The sequence below is a fragment of the Cibotium barometz genome, chromosome 22, assembly GCF_041138505.1.
Source record: "Cibotium barometz isolate CiBa-2024 chromosome 22, ASM4113850v1, whole genome shotgun sequence".
In the NCBI taxonomy this organism is placed as follows: domain Eukaryota; kingdom Viridiplantae; phylum Streptophyta; class Polypodiopsida; order Cyatheales; family Cibotiaceae; genus Cibotium; species Cibotium barometz.
In genome coordinates this window covers 8,296,560-8,313,613 of record NC_141067.1, presented here as the reverse complement: position 1 = coordinate 8,313,613, position 17,054 = coordinate 8,296,560, and the positions used below count along the sequence as shown (strand labels likewise).

Sequence of the window (17,054 nt, the reverse complement as noted above, 5' to 3'; positions counted from 1 at the left end):
ACATACATGTATGTATATACATACATACTATACATATCTACATATTTATAAACATACTATACATACATACTATATATATGTATATACATATCTACATATATGTATATACATACATACATGTATGTATATACATATATGTAGATATGTATATACATATATATATACATACATATATGTATGTATATGTATATGTAGATATGTATATACATATATATATACATATGTATGTATATATATGTATATACATATCTACATATATGTATATACATACATACATGTATGTATATACATATATGTAGATATGTATATACATATATATATACATACATATATGTATGTATATGTATATGTAGATATGTATATACATATATATATACATATGTATGTATATACATATGTGTATGTATATATACATATATGCATGTATATATACATATATATATGTATATACTTACATATATGTATATACATACATATTTGTATATATACATGCATATATGTATATACATATATACTTATATACATATATATATGTATATACATATATATATGTATATATACATGCATATATGTATATACATATATATATGTATGTATACATACATATATGTATATACATATATACATACACATATGTATATATACATGTATGTATGTATGTATACATACATATATGTATGTATATATGTATGTATACATACATATATGTATGTATACATACATATATGTATGTATACATACATATATGTATGTATGTATACATACATATATGTATGTACATATATGTATGTATGAATATATACATATATGTATGTATATACAGACATATTTTTATATATACATACATATATGTATATATGTATATATGTATATATATATATACATACACGTATGTATCTATACATACATATATGTATATACATATATGTATATATACATACATATATGTATATATATATCCATACATATATGTATGTATATATACATACATATATGTATGTATATATATATGTATATACATATATGTATATATACATACATACATATGTATATATGTATATCAATATACGTATGTATATATACATATATATACGTATATACATATATATACGTATATAAACATACGTATATATATATGTATATATACATACGTATATGTATATACATATATGTACGTATACATATATATATTTATATATGTATATATATATGCATATACGTACGTATATATACATATATATATGTATACATACGTATATGTATGTATACATATGCATATACGTATGTATATATACATATACGTATATATACATATACGTATATATACATACATATACGTATATATACATACGTATATGCATATATATACATACATATACGTATGTATATATACATACGTATATGTATGTATATATATGTATATATACGTATATGCATATATATACATACATATACGTATGTATATATATGTATATATACGTATATGCATATATATACATACATATACGTATGTATATATACATACGTATGTATATATATGCATATATATATATACATACGTATGTATATATATGCATATATATACATACATATACGTATGTATATATACATATACATACGTATATGTATATATACATATACATATGTATATGTATATATACATACATATATGTATATATACATATACGTATGTATATGTATATATACGTATGTATATATATATATATATACTCTTTTTGGATGAATGCAAGTAATTGAAGGATTAACTTCCACCAAGTTCCAAATAACTCCATGCACTTGCTAGTAATTTCATTATGTTCAATTGTGATTATCAACTTTCTTCATGTTCTTGTCTTACTAAACCTCGTTGATTTTATTGAAAGTGTGGTGATGTATGTGTGTGTGTGTGTGTGTGTGTGTGTGTGTGTACATATATGTATATATATACATGTATATACATGTATATATATGTATATATATACATATATATATATGTATACATATATGTATGTATATATATGTAAATGTATATGTATATACATATATGTATGTACCTGTATACATACATATACATGTACATATATGTATATACATATACATATATATACATACATATATGTATACATATATACATGTATATATATATACATATATGTATGTATATATACATACGTATATGTATATACATATACGTATGTATATGTATATACATATATACATACATATATGTATATATGTATATACATGTATACATACATATATGTATATATGTATATACATATATGTATATATATGTATATATACCTACGTATATATATATACATATACGTATGTATATATACATACGTATATGTATATACATATACGTATGTATGTATATATATATATACATATATGTATGTTTATACATACGTATATGTATATACATATACGTATGTATCTATATATACATATATGTATGTATATGCATACGGATATGTATATACATATATGTATGCATATACATACGTATATGTATATACATATATGTATGTATATATACATACAGATATGTATATATATATATACATGTATATATGTATACATATATGTATGTATATATATGTTTATGTATATAAAAGTATATGTATATGTATATACATATATGTACATGTATATATATGTATATAGGTACATACATATATGTATATACATATACATTTACATATATATACATACATATATGTATATGTATATATATGTATATATATACATATATATACATGCATATATATACATGCATATATATACATATATATACATGTATATATACACACACACACACACACACACACACACACACACATATATACATGTATGTATATATATATACATGTATATATATATATATATATACATGTATATATATGTAAATGTATATACATGTGTATATATGTATATGTGTACGTATATACACACACACACATATATATACATACACATGTATGTATATGTGTATGTATATACACACACACACATATATATACATACACATGTATATACATGTATGTATATATATATACATGTATATATATGTAAATGTATATGTATATACATATATGTATGTACCTATATACATATACATACATATATGTATATGTATATACATATATGTATGTACCTATATACATATATATACATGTACATATATGTATATACATACACACACACACACACACACATCACCACACTTTCAATAAAATCAACGAGGTTTAGTAAGACAAGAACATGAAGAAAGTTGATAATCACAATTGAACATAATGAAATTACTAGCAAGTGCATGGAGTTATTTGGAACTTGGTGGAAGTTAATCCTTTAATTACTTGCATTCATCCAAAAAGAGATAAATGTTATTAACCCTAATGGGACTACAAGTGTCAAGAAGGATACACAAGTGCTATTCATGTCACCACCAATTACCACATTAGTGGTAACATTTTGTAGAGTTAAAGAAAATGCAGTAAGGGTAGCCATCTTGTGCTTGATGAAGTGACATCTTAGGAGGGAGTGGAGGTTGTTCGATGTGCACAAGCTATTAGAGGCTAGGGTGGGGGATATAAATAAGGGGTTGGTTCTTATCCAAAAAAAGTGATGATAGCTACAAGGGTCATATTACTCTTAGCAACTAGGCTTCCTTGATTTGAAGCAAAACAATAACACACATGTTAATAAACATATGATGATGAATCATACCGGTGATGGTGTTACTTAAATATTTGGAACTTTCTCATTGTATATACAAATGGCGATAGTTATTGCATAAAATATTTGTGTGTGTGTGTGTGTGTGTGTGTGTGAGAGAGAAAGAGAGAGAGAGAGAGAGAGAGAGAGAGAGAGAGAGAGAGAGAGAGAGAGAGCATCATTAAAGAATTGTCTTTCACTTGCTATAGTGTGATTTTATATAGTTTACAGAACATATGCTATGAACAAGCAAGATGCCATGAAGTTGGCTGCATACTCTCCCTCTATAACATCAAAGGCTAATTGATTATGGGAGGCATGGGAGATTTCATCATTTAGAGTGTCTTTAAAGTTCCCTTATGATTGAAAATTTGAAGTAGAGGGCTCACGATGATTGTATTTGACATAAAGCTAACAATTTTGATAAAGAGGTGAAATCACATCAGGAGTAATAATGGAAAAAACTATTTTCCTTCTTCTCTAAAGATACCCAAAGCTTTTAAGGTAAGTATGGAATGTATGGTAAGAGAGAGAGAGAGAGAGAGAACATCATTAAAGAATCACTTGCTAAAGTGTGATTTTATATAGTTTACAGAACATATGCTACAAACAAGCAAGAGGCCATGAAGTTGGATGTATACTCTTCCTACATGGGGTAAAACATCAAAGGCTAATTGATTATGGGAGGATAATGGGATATTTCATCATTTGGAGTGTCTTTAAAGTTCCCTTATGATTGAAAATTTGAAGTAGAGGGCTCAGGAATCACGATGATTGTCTTTGACATAAAGCTAGCACTTTTGACAAAGAGGTGAAATCACATTATGAGTAACAATGGAAAAACCTATTTTCCTTCTTTTCTAAAGATACCCAAAGCTTTAAGGTAAGCATGGAATGTTGAAAGCGTGGTGCCAAGAAGCACAAGTTCTTGTACTAAGGGGAGGCGTGTGAATAACCTCTTGAGAAGAGGAAGATATTTGGGATATTATGGAGGTGAGGTGGCACCATTTGAATCCACATGATTTGTAACCTTTGGCTATATTAAGAGCCACATGCTAATGAAGAGAGATAACTCATTTTGGTTCATCCAAGTCGTGGTCTCTTGTTTATGCTTCCCTAAGTTGATTAAGCACACTAACTCTTCTTCCTCATGCACAAATCCATGGCTTCCTTCACATTCCATCCACCATAGCTCTCCCCTTGCTCATGTATCCATGCCCTCACCCCTAATTTCAACTTGGAATGTATGGTAAGAGTCTTCAAAAACACGTTAAATATGAATACTTTTTTGTTTGACTTTATTTTTAGCAGCACACAAGCCAATGCATGTGGATTGGTCCCAAAGTACACAATGCTTGAAACTTGTGTAAGTTAATACATGTAAGCTTGTAAAGGATATATAAAATGTTTTATCAATGGAATGGAAAACTTACAATGGACTTAAAGGATATGAGATCCACTTCATTCATTGAGGTGAGGCTTTTAATCCATGGTTGGTAGATCCACCTTATCCTTGTAAATTATCAAAATCCTATCCTTTTCTCCCACTTACTTTGAAAAAAGAACACATCAAACTAAGCTTCCACTAAATGCTTCTACATGGTGAAAAAGTGATTGAAAGATAAAAGATTCGTGGGAAGGTAGGGCCCTTGCCTTATCTATACTTAGAGATCTAAGGCACTTACTTGGGTGGGAAAGCCCTATGTGATTGCCCATGTTGAAATACCACCATTTTGTAAACAAAAGCGTCTTGCCTCTTTACACACTAGATATTAAAGAGGTCTCGCCCGTCGAAGAGATGCTGAAGGATTAGGCACCCCTAGCCTAATCCTTGGTCCATGTGAACAAAGGGGTCTTGGCTCTTTACACACTAGATATTAAAGAGGTCTCCATTGTCTAAGAGATGCCGAAGGATTAGGCAGCTGTAGCCTTTTCCTTGGTCCATGTGACTCAATCCTATATCAAAAAGAAAATACTTGGTAAGAAAATACTATATTAAAAGGATGGGTATAAATGCGATCTTTTTGAGTGGGATTTGTGCAATCGTTTCTTTTAATGCGAATGAACCTTTGGGGGGGCCTCGGCGGGGCCATGCCACGCGGAGTGAAGTGGAGATCACAAGTGTGGAGAGAGAACTACGCTGGTTGGTTTGCTCGTCTTCATTTTTACACGAAGGCAAGATCGGATCGTCATCTTCGCAGAGTTCGCTGCCTTCCTCTCTAGAATACACAACAAGGTATGCAGTGCCTGTTTCATCATGTTGTGATATCATGCATGCTAATGGAAATCTAAGTTTGGTGTGTGCTCGCGGGGTGGGTTGGGGATGTCTCTCTCTCTCTCTCTCTCTCTCTCTCTCTCTCCCGGCGAGGGGGGGAAGAAGGAAGGAAGGAAATCGCCTACACTGTAGCAACTTCCATGGCTTCTTTACTAACCTACGGATCGTTTAGCTAGAGTATAAACTTTACCGATCATGCGGTATAAATCGCCATGTCGACACAGAGAATGCCGTACAATCAGAGCCCTGGTGACGTTCTTTTTGCATGGTTGTGTTTAGGGTTTAAACAGCCTTCTTTATGCCCTTTTTTCCGAAGCTATACACGTATTAAAGTTTAATGAGATGACAAGTTTTAAGGACCAGTCATGGGAACATTTCTAAAACCCAGGGTCCTTCCAGACCTAGGAAGGGCAGAGATTTCTGCCCATGATGCATAAGGAAGCCAAAACAGGAGCTAGCAGCGCATGTGTGATTGGCCTTAAGGCTCTTAGGCCGAACGATGTGTAATTGGCCTTAGGTTGATGCCCTTACCCTGCCTCTCCTGCACATGGGTACTTGTATACATGCATTATCTGATGTGTGAAGGCTTTAGTGCAAATTTGAAAGTCGTGGTGGGAACATTTTAATTCAGGGTCATTAGCCTGCCCACAGAGCAGATAGGAGGCACATCAGCAGCTAGGCAGGCATGGTGGAAGGGCCTTAGGTTGAGTCCTGTAGAGTCATTATACACAAGGAGCAGAACAAGAAAAAGAATTCGATATCCATCCCAACGATGGGCAGTGATAGCCATCCGTAAACTTCTTCCATCTCCCATCCCAAATGACTGTGCAACCAGCCTTCCCCTCCATACTCTACTGTGCAAAGCTGTCTACCTCTTCTCTCTCTCCTTCTCTAATATCTTCCAAATCAGTAAGACGGCACCTTAATCACCATTGAAATGGTTTGGGGGCAGGTCTTACTGCTCACAATGCAGGTTAGGGGAAGGCTGGTCATGGGTGCCATGAAATGGGTTTCATACTTCTCCCCAGGTCTGAAACGTTTCATATGTTTGAAACATTATTTTGATAGGCATTTAAAAAACTGAGTTTTGCTAAAAATTGTGAGATCTGAATTTTGAAATCTAGAATCTAGATAATGATTCATGAAACTGGTTATTGAAGGGAGCATGTAGGCTGGAATCTGCAGTGTGCACCCAGGGCCCAGGCCCCGACCCCCATAAAGGCATACTTTGGAATCTATTTATGTTTTTAATGTAATCCATTAACATTTTGAATGTTCTACATTTTTTTTCTCCAAGTTGTCTAATAGTAAATAATGCATATAAAGTTTTTGGTTTTTTTTGGGGCGCTTCTAATATTCTGTGTATGAAATGCCTAGAAAAACTATGAAACATGTATGAAATGTTTTATGAAACGGTTTTTGGAAATGCTTGGCAATTATGCTCCAGTGAGACGGAGTTTTTTTTTTTAAAATTTATGGAACAGAAATGAAGTACAAAACTGTCCGCAAATGGACTGACCTGGATGGATTGTTTCTCCCTCAAAGAGTACCCGCGATGACTTTAGATGCCCAGGGGTGGAAAATTGGTTGCCCCTTGCCTGGCTTTGAGATGCACCTTCTTGCCCTTGCGTTTTCTCCCACACAGGTTGGAGATTATTCTTGGCATGAGCTTCAGCAGAAAATCTGCCCCTTGATTGATCCCTTGATGCTTGCATTTAGTTCTATTGGCCACCCTTGACCGGTGGAGGCTTGAATACTTGCTTGAGCGTGAAAAGATGGCCTCTAAGGTACCCAAGGGCCCCTTTTATAGCGGTCTATGTTGGCCGTGTGACACACTTGCAAGTAAGTGGTGGACAATTTTGTGTTCATCATGGCCATAGACGGTCAACATCAGCATCACTATGACATTAGGCATGAGGGATGCTCATATGATCACCATGCCCATCGTAACAATTCTTCTGATTCTCGTCATGGAAGCCGTTCTAACCATCACCATCATTACAATCCAGACCAGCATCGTGTTTTCATCATGATTACATTACGGAGAAGCATCAGGAGAGCAGATATCACCATGACTATAGTCGGGAGGAGTGTCATGGGAATAGGGGCATACAATGTGTGAAAAAACAAATTTAATTAATTAATGACAATCCTCCAAAGGTTGACGTTATCAATTAAACCCTAAAGTCTTATGGTGTGATGATAAGACGTGCCCCTTGCATCCAGCATAGCCTCTTGTCCGTTTCCACCAAACTGCTAGGAAAAAGAATTTTAATTAATTAATGACAATCCTCCGAAGGTTGACGTTATCAATTAAACTCTGAAGTCTTATGGTGTGATGATAAGACGCGCCCCTTGCATCCAGCATAACCTTCTGTCCGTTTCCAGCAAACTGCTAGGAAGGTGCTCCCCATACGCTTGCAAGGAGGCAAGGTGACAAATCTTAGCAACGTAGCATCATGCCCGTTTCTACCCTCTTGAATCTGCTCGCCCTTCACCACCCTCTTCCCCCTCTTCCTCTTCCCGATTGTATTACGAAATGCATGTCTTTCGTCATTGAAGAGAGTGAGGTACATGCGATGATGGCCTCGTCGTCGACGCTATCGATGGAAGCTCTATTAAGTAATCTGGTGGCACCAATCAAGGCCCTCGCGACCCATCTCCCACTTCTTTGGAGTGATGGACCTTGGGGTGAGCGGACGTGTCTTCTTGGGGGCGTGCATCTGGAGTTTGCAAGCTTATACGCTTGCAAGGAGGCAAGGTGACAAATCTTAGCAACGTAGCATCATGCCCGTTTCTACTCTCTTGAATCTGCTCGCCCTTCACCACCCTCTTCCCCCTCTTCCTCTTCCCGATTGTATTACGAAATGCATGTCTTTCGTTATTGAAGAGAGCGAGGTACATGCGATGATGGCCTCGTCGTCGACGCTATCGATGGAAGCTCTATTAAGTAATCTGGTGGCACCAATCAAGGCCCTCGCGACCCATCTCCCACTTCTTTGGAGTGATGGACCTTGGGGTGAGTGGACGTGTCTTCTTGGGGGCGTGCATCTGGAGTTTGCAAGCTTATATTGCTCAACAATTCGATTCATGCAGAGCAGGTTTTGGTAATGTTGCCTAACATGGCTGAAAGAGTGCATAGAGTGGAAGCAGAGTGGCACTAGAATGTGCTGAACAGAGAGTGCAAGAGAGAGAGAGAGAGAGAGATATGGAGAAAACTATGCTGAATATATTGAAGCAAAACAGTCCCAAGCAAGAGACACTACAAGTCTCATAAGTGAGGGAGCAAAATATGTACAAGACTGAATGAACAATGAGAGGCCAGCCCCACCTATTTATAGGTGAGGAGGGCTGGCCAACTGGAGCTCAGTAAGCTAGCCGACTGGAGCAGAGGAGCTGGCCGATTGGTAAAATACCAAAAGGGCTGGGAAAAATCCCAGAAAAATATGGAAAAAAGGGGTGGCTAGCCCACAATCAAGGGCCATACAAATGGGACCAAAAGGACACCAGAAATGGACAGAAACTGGGGATGAATGTGTTAACACCCCATCTCGACACCAGATGCTAAACATAACTCCGAGAAGCCGAAGAAGTCGTCCTCTGTCAAAGACAAAAGAAAGCAGCAACAACAGGTACCAGGAAAGCTCCACAAGCAATCTCCACAGCAACTCAGCTACAAAAGTAACAGAACAAGCTGCCAGGTACACTGTTCTTCTAGAAGAAGTCAACCATGAAGGTTGCATTGTACTGCTCCAAATATCGGTGCCAAACCCAAATATAAACACAGTGTCATAGGAATCCCTAGAAGCCTGTAGCTCCAAGAAGATAATACCCTCGAAAGAAATAGAGTCCATCTGCTCCAACTCTGTACTACCAAGAGTAGCCAAATGCTGTATAATAGCACCCTCCTCGAAGGTCGGCATTGCCAGATGTAAGAACTCAACTGCCCCCTCTGAAAACTGATGTCGGGACTCCACATGCCCAACCAAATTCAAATCCCAATCCTTCAATCCCTGGAAGTACCACTGTGCCCCAGGCACATCACGGACACACCTGACCACAATCCAAAATCCACACACAGAGTAAGGGAAGTAGGAACAATCACTGTAGTGGTAACTAAAGTAGTAGTAGCCTCCTCAATAGCATAACACAGCGTAGAAGCAGGCTCCTCCATAGAAGGCAAAGGGACCATCAACACATCCTGGTCACTGGTAGACGAAGAAAGAATCGGAGGCGAAGCAATAGGAGATGAATTCCCCTCAGAAGGTGTGAGCAAAGATAGCCCACTGTCTTCCTCAAAAACATTACCAGAGATATCATCCTGGCAAGGAGAAGTATGCACAGAAACTGAAGTAGTGCAATAGGAGAAACAAACTCCTCCGATTCAATGAGCAAAACTGCCCACTATCCTTCACTGCAGGAACATCTCCAAAAGAAGTATCCATAAGATCACTGGCTGCAGAGCACCCAAAAGCAGAAAGCATCTGCTAATCATCGGCATCACCATTTAAGTCACAAAGCAACTGCCACACATAGAAGGTAGAAGCATCATCAGGAGCATAGATGAAGTATCGAAGAACCGAATCCTGACAATTCAGGAGGAGAAAGCCATAGATCTGTCCGTCAGTCTTCCTCCACCGACACACGTCCTCCGCAGAGGCAAGGTCCGGCAAGCACCGATTCTTGTACGAGAGAAACTCCATCTGTCACGTGCATCCCGCACTTGGATGCCACGTAGACACATTTCTGTACAGAAGGTGCAGGACCTGGGATGGTGAACTGGTCCCATGTGAGCCCAGTCCGGGACAAGTCAGCCAGGGATCCATCTTAGTCGTCCGAGGTCAGGTGTGCATTGTCCTGCACATGAGTCCAAGGTCAGGTGTGCACTGTCCTGCACATGAAACAGTGCCAGTCCGCGCTGTGAGTCTCCCTCTAGAATGATGTCAGTGGTTCTGTGTATCTGGTATGGTACCGGATGCCAGATCACTGAGTAGATTATGTTTAGGACAAGGGGCCAGCCCATAGGACTACCCCGGATCTGAGTGTGGGCATGGGAATGGTGTAGAACCACCCCCATGAGGGCGAGGAAGGCCCAGGCTGAACCCACCAGCCATGGAGGGGCTGTAGGACAGCCCTAGGGCACAGATAAGGCAATCTCAAGGAGATTACAGCTTTTATATGGCTGTAGGGCATGTATGGGGCAGCCCATACAGGCTGCCCAGCCTTGGGATTGTGGACAAAAGTGGTGTCCAGCCAATCAGAAGCAGGCGCATCACTTTCAGTCTGTTAGGGAAAAAAGGTAGTAATTTTTTGGGATTTAATTCAGCATTTATTGCTGAATTTCACCAGTCGTGGGACATAGCTTGTTTTTTCAGCTGGCCGACTGCTCCTCAGGAGGAGTATAAATAGTGGAGGCCATAATCCCATCATTCATCTCAGTTTTCACCAAGTGCCCAAGCCAATCAAGGGCCAGTCAAGCCAAGGAGATTGCCAAGCAAAGGGGTGGACTTCTGAAGGTCAAGGGCAGGATTTTCCAGCCAAGAAAAGGTCAAGTTTTCTGTATTTGTTTTCAGATTTACATCATTCTAATAAAGCAAATACACCATCCGTGGTGGGGGCCCTACAGAGGGTAATTGGGACCCAATACTGTCCTCTCCATCTCCCCCTTCTCTCTCTATTTTCTGCACATCTCCTTTCAGTTTGTGCGTTAATTCCATCGCGAAAAGAGTGCTGATTTCTGAGTTTTGAAGTACCGATCCTTCTCCGAAGCTTCCGCATATTACAGTGGTATCAGAGCCTACTTCAAGGACAAAGATTCAGCAAAGAAAACCAGAAAATTTTTTCGCTCGTGTGGTTGGTTTTTAGACACCGGTGGACTACCCCTTTCGGAGTGACTCCTGTCCCTCGAAGGACGGTTGGTTTTTAGCCTCCGGAAGCCTCCGGAAGCCTCCCACACAGATAGTGGATGGTCAGATTGCGTTCCGGAAAGGAATTGCATTTTCCCGCTATGGCGAGTTTCGGCGACGAGGGAGAACCAGAACCATGGGACCAGAGTGCACCAGGCAGCCCAGCTAGGGCACCAGGCTTGAGTGTCACAGACATGTTCCAGCAGATGATGCGAGCAATCGTAGACCAGACAGCCAAGTTGGATGAGCAGAAGGCGTGGATCTTGGCTTTGGAGGAGCGTTCTCGCTCTCCAGCGTCGCGTTTTCCATCTCCTCCTCCCTCTCCTTCCGTATCCCAGATACCAGATCCTCGTCACAGGGACCCTCTCGCAGGGTCACAGCCGCCGCAGCCAAGCTCCTTGCTTGAGTTGCAGATGCGTGCATTTGGAGATTCGACAACGAGAAGACGACGCCATGCGACGCGTGGAACACGAGCGTTACCTCAGAGCTTTGGACGCCAGATTGACACCGGCGGCGCCCTCGAATCATTTTCCCGAGAAAATGAATTTCAGTAAGTATAATGGTAAACTCGATCCCACGACTCTTTATTCATGGTTACATCAATTTGAAGCTTACTTTGCCGTAGTTAGGAAAACAGATACTGACAAAGTGATCTTAGCTAGTTGGTACTTGGAAGGTGAGGCCATTCCTTGGTGGACTCAATGGGCTCATGTCCACACCAGAGCAGGTATGGCAGCTTATGTGTGGGACAAGTTTGTCCGCGACCTTAAGCAGCGGTTTCTACCGCCCCACTACCTTGAGCGACTCGAAGACGAGTTCAGGGGAGCGCGTCAGAATGCGCAACCAGTCCTTCAGTTTGCCAATAAAATTTCGACCTTGTGTCTACAATTAGGCTTATCTGATTCGGACAAGAAAGGGCAGTTTTTGTATGGCCTGGACACGCAAATCCAATGGGAAGTGCGTATGTTTAGGCCAGCCACCTTTGAGGACGCACTCTCGCATGTGCAGAGTGCAGAAATGAAACACAATGGTGGCAAGCCCAAAACTTCCCAGCTGGCTTCTCCCAGGGCTAACACCTCGGGGGGCAAAAGCCAGAACCAGACGGGGTCTTCCCCAGGACAGAGCCTGTCATGGCCCTGTGAAAATGGAGCAGGACAAGTGTGGCCCGCCCTGTGAAAATGGAGCAGGACAAGTGTGGGCATGGTGGTTGCAGGGTCAGAATATTTTATGATTCACATGGGGGGTGCCCGGACAGTGTTTAAGATGTGTGGACATCCCTAGGTGTGAAGGGGGGAACTAGAAACATTAAGTTTTAATGTTTATTGGAGTTTGCCCCTAGGCCTTAGTGGCCCTAGGAACTTATTAAAGTTGGGGCCCTAGGGATTAAATTGGGGAGGAGTTTTCTCTCTCTTCTCTCTCTCTCTTCCCTTTTTGGGGAATCGTGTAGCAAAAGAGGAGTCTTCATCATGCGCTTGTGTACTAGCGTGGAAAAGCTCAACAGGAAGAAGGAGGCGGCTGTTTTGCTGGGATTGTTGCTGTTTTTCTGAGGGAATCAGCCGTACAGCACTGTACGGCCAGAACTGGGCACTTTCTCTCTCTCTTTCTCCTCTGTTGCTGGCGGCGCATAGAACTGCTGCTGGTTTGGCTGCGCAGAAGCCCTGTACAGGCTGTACAGTCTGTTTTCCAGCCCATACCCTACTGTACGACTGCCGTACAGTGAACGGGCAGTCAGATACAGCAAGTACTGGTGCAGGCGGCGCTCTTCTGGGTGCTGGACAGAACTGTGTATGCTGATTCAGGCTGGTACAGAAGTGGACAGCAGGCTGTTTATGCAAGTACAACTTCTGGCACGTATCCCGAGGCGGTACAGACGGGTACAGTGCTGATTTTCAGATCTGTATTTTCAAGGACAGCATAAGAGTGAGCATCAGGAGGAGGATACAGGCAAGTGCAAGCACACGTGTGAAGCAGGGTTGTGGATTCAAGTGCCTGCAGGCACAGATTGGTGCTGTTGCTTCCTCCAGTGTTGTTTCACGAGCTGAACTTGGTAAGCTCTGTTTCTGTTCATCCATCTCTCTTTCTATTGCTTGATGTCTGCTGCAGGTATGTGTTATCTGGCTCCTTGTGAGAGGAGGGGTATGGCAGATTGACAAGAGATTAAGACAGAGATTGGACAGCACATGTATGTTTGAGCTGAGAAGATGTATCATGCTCTTGAGTTATGCCAGATGTATGCCCATGGCTGGCCTGCTTTGTGATCTTGGCTGATCAGAGGGAGGCACAGTGTGTTGCTTGAGGACACAGATCTGTGTGCATAGATCCTCTGTGCTGAGAAGGATTTGTGGGCAGTCAGATTGGACTTACAGGTGTAAACTCTTGGCTGGTCTTTGTGTTGTACTCAGCCATACATATTATTTTAATTGAATAAAGAAATACCGCAAGGGGCGCCAAGCTTTGGGGCCAACAGGTGTCGCTGTGTATTCAGATTTGGGCTCTCTAGCTCCAATCTGTGTTTTGTTTCTCATCTAGACTACAAGTGGACGGGTGATTGCTCCCACCGCACTCTGGTTTCTATCAGAGGCCGGTTTCAAGGTTCCGTTGCCGGGACCATCATCAACTTTCTAAAGGGGGTGAGCTCGTGGTTGTTTTGGAGAAAGCCATCGCTGAAAATTCAGCAATCATGTCTGATACAGAGGATGAGTACTTCTATCAAGAAGAAGAAGAGCAAGAGACTTCTCCTGAAAGAGATGTATCTGAGGATATTTTTGCAGGAGAACAGGCTGCAGATGTTGAGCCTTATGAGGATGTAACACAGCCAGAAGATGTGCATGGTAAAGAGGATGATGATGCTCGGTTCAAAGATCGCTTGGCTAGTGTTATGGATACTTTTATGCAGCTCACTCAGAGTGAGAGATTTGCTGAATTTTTGAGATCTCGCTCAGAGCCCCGCACAGAGCCCCAGAAAAAGAAGAAGAAGGTTCGTTCGAAGAATCTTTCTCAAGGTCATAGTGGTACCACTCCACAGGATCCATCTCCTGCACAGTTTCCGAACATGCAGCATGCTTTTGGTGCTAACCCACAGAGTTCCTTCTATGGACAGCCACCTATTCCTCAGCAGAACATGCATCCAGGTTATTTTGGTGGTGGCTCGGTGTTTCAATCCATGACTGGGGGTTATCCTCAGGGAGGCATGGGTATGTATGGGCCTTTTGGAGCCAATTTTCAGCCTGGCATGCAGGGGAATATGTATGGTGGTATGCAGTCCGGTATGCAAGGAAATGTGTTTGGAAGCATGCAACCTGGGATGCAAGGCAATATGTTTGGTGGCATGCAGCCAGGTATGCAGCATGGAATGTATGGAAACATGGCTGGGATGTATGGTATGCCTGGTGTTGGAATGGGAAATGTTGACCCAATGATGGGTATGAATGTTGGGGGCAGCAATCTCACGAAACCACTTCCATATGATAATCTAACGCCTATGGGAAAGGCGAAGGATTACAAGGAAGGGGGAGCTGCAGTGAAGTTTGACACCTTCAGTGGGGCCAAGGATAAATTGAAGGCACTTACCTTTTTACAGCAGTTTGATGCTGCTTTTTCTGGTGGGAATTATACAGAGTCCTCGAAGGTGAGGAAAGCTGCCACTTTTCTCAAGGGCAATGCTTTGCAGTGGTGGTCTACTCTTCTTTTGCAGGGCATAGCACCCACCACATGGGTCCAATTCAAACAGGTTTTCTTTTCCGTATGGCTCACATCTACATTTGAGGTGGATATTATGACCGCATGGCACAAGCTGGATGCTTCAAAGTGTGATAGTTTGGAGGATTATAACAAGAAGTTTTGGGAAGCTCTACTCCCAGTGACTTCTTATCGTGCCGTGCCATTATCTGAGCAGGTAGAGAAGTATTGTTGTGGGCTGCCCAAAGAGGTACGAGATTATTGTATAAAGACACGAGTAACGAACATGTCACAGATGATTGAAAATGCTATGACAGCTAATGCGTTACTCACAGGTGGTTCATCTGGGTTTAAAGGCAGTAAAAAATTGGGCAAGAAAGCTGAAAAATTTGGGCATGCTTCTCGTGATACTAAAGGGTCTTTAGAGACGAAGTATAAGAAGTTGCCGATGCCCAAAAGGACTTCTGAGGAAAGACAGGCTTTGAGAGATGCTCAAAAGTGTTTTTACTGTACTGAAGAGGGGCATATGTCATTCAATTGTCCCAAGAGAACGTCCAAAAAGGACCCTGACAATAAAGGAGAGCCCAAGCCAAAGAAACCAAAGCCTTCTGCAGGCTTAGTTCCTGATCTTGTGGGAGAGCAGCTAGGTGGTGAAGCTACAGAGTTGTGCAGGGCATGGGGCAAAGTGAGAGATCAGAATGCTTTGATCTTCTTTGACACAGGTGCTAGAGCCAACTTCATTTCACCAGATTTGGCTAGCCGATTGGGGATTCGCGCAGAGGAGATGGGGCCGTTACATGAGGCAAATATGGCTTGTCCAGGGTATGCAGAACCTGTCACTCCTATCATTGGGAAGCTTCGGCTTCATTTCCACAGGGTACATGCGGTGGTGGATACTTACAATAGGAAAATTACTCTGACTCATAGAGGGAAAGAGCATGTATTGGATGTAAAACTCAAAGGGGAATCTGTTCCTATTGTATCCGCTTCGGCGATTTCATCAGTAATGAAAAAGCATCTTTCCGCGTGCTTGATTTATGTAAAGGATGCACAGGATGATGAGTCTAAGTCTAATTTGTCAATGTTAGATAAGGACAGGGCTGATTTCTTAAGTGGGTTTCAAGACTGTTTTTCCGAGTCATTGCCAGGAGAATTACCTCCTGAGAGGCCAGAAGATCATGCCATAGATCTGATTCCTGGTAGTACTCCACCGAATAGACCGCCGTATCGTGTTAGTGCAGCCCAACAAGAAGAGATTATGAGTCAGGTGCAGGAGCTATTGAATAAGGGGTTGATTCAGCCTAGCTCATCACCCTTTTGCTCACCTGTGCTCTTAGTGCAGAAGAAAGATGGTTCTTGGCGCATGTGTATTGATTACAGGGCGCTGAATAAGAATACCATCAAGAATCGATTCCCCATACCGAGGATCGATGACATATTGGACCGCTTACAGGGCTCCACAGTTTTTAGTCGTA

The 17,054-nt window shown here is 40.6% G+C and overlaps 1 protein-coding gene across 4 annotated transcripts in view; it reads left to right on the top strand.

Moving 5' to 3' along the window:
* The first annotated feature begins 4,795 nt into the window (after nt 1-4,795).
* Nucleotides 4,796-17,054, top strand: part of LOC147626224 (uncharacterized protein At2g24330-like) — a 49,239-nt gene continuing 36,980 nt past the window's right edge. Inside the window, exons 1-2 of one of the 4 annotated variants that reach the window (XM_086816361.1) lie at nt 6,986-7,023; nt 7,156-7,216. In XM_086816361.1, the coding sequence (XP_086672487.1) occupies nt 7,001-7,023; nt 7,156-7,216 (84 nt within the window). In that variant the 5' untranslated portion in view covers nt 6,986-7,000. Of the gene's footprint in view, nt 5,957-6,112; nt 6,245-6,985; nt 7,024-7,155; nt 7,217-17,054 lie in introns of those variants that run through there. The other 3 variants (XM_086816364.1, XM_086816363.1, XM_086816362.1) reach the window with 3 other exon arrangements.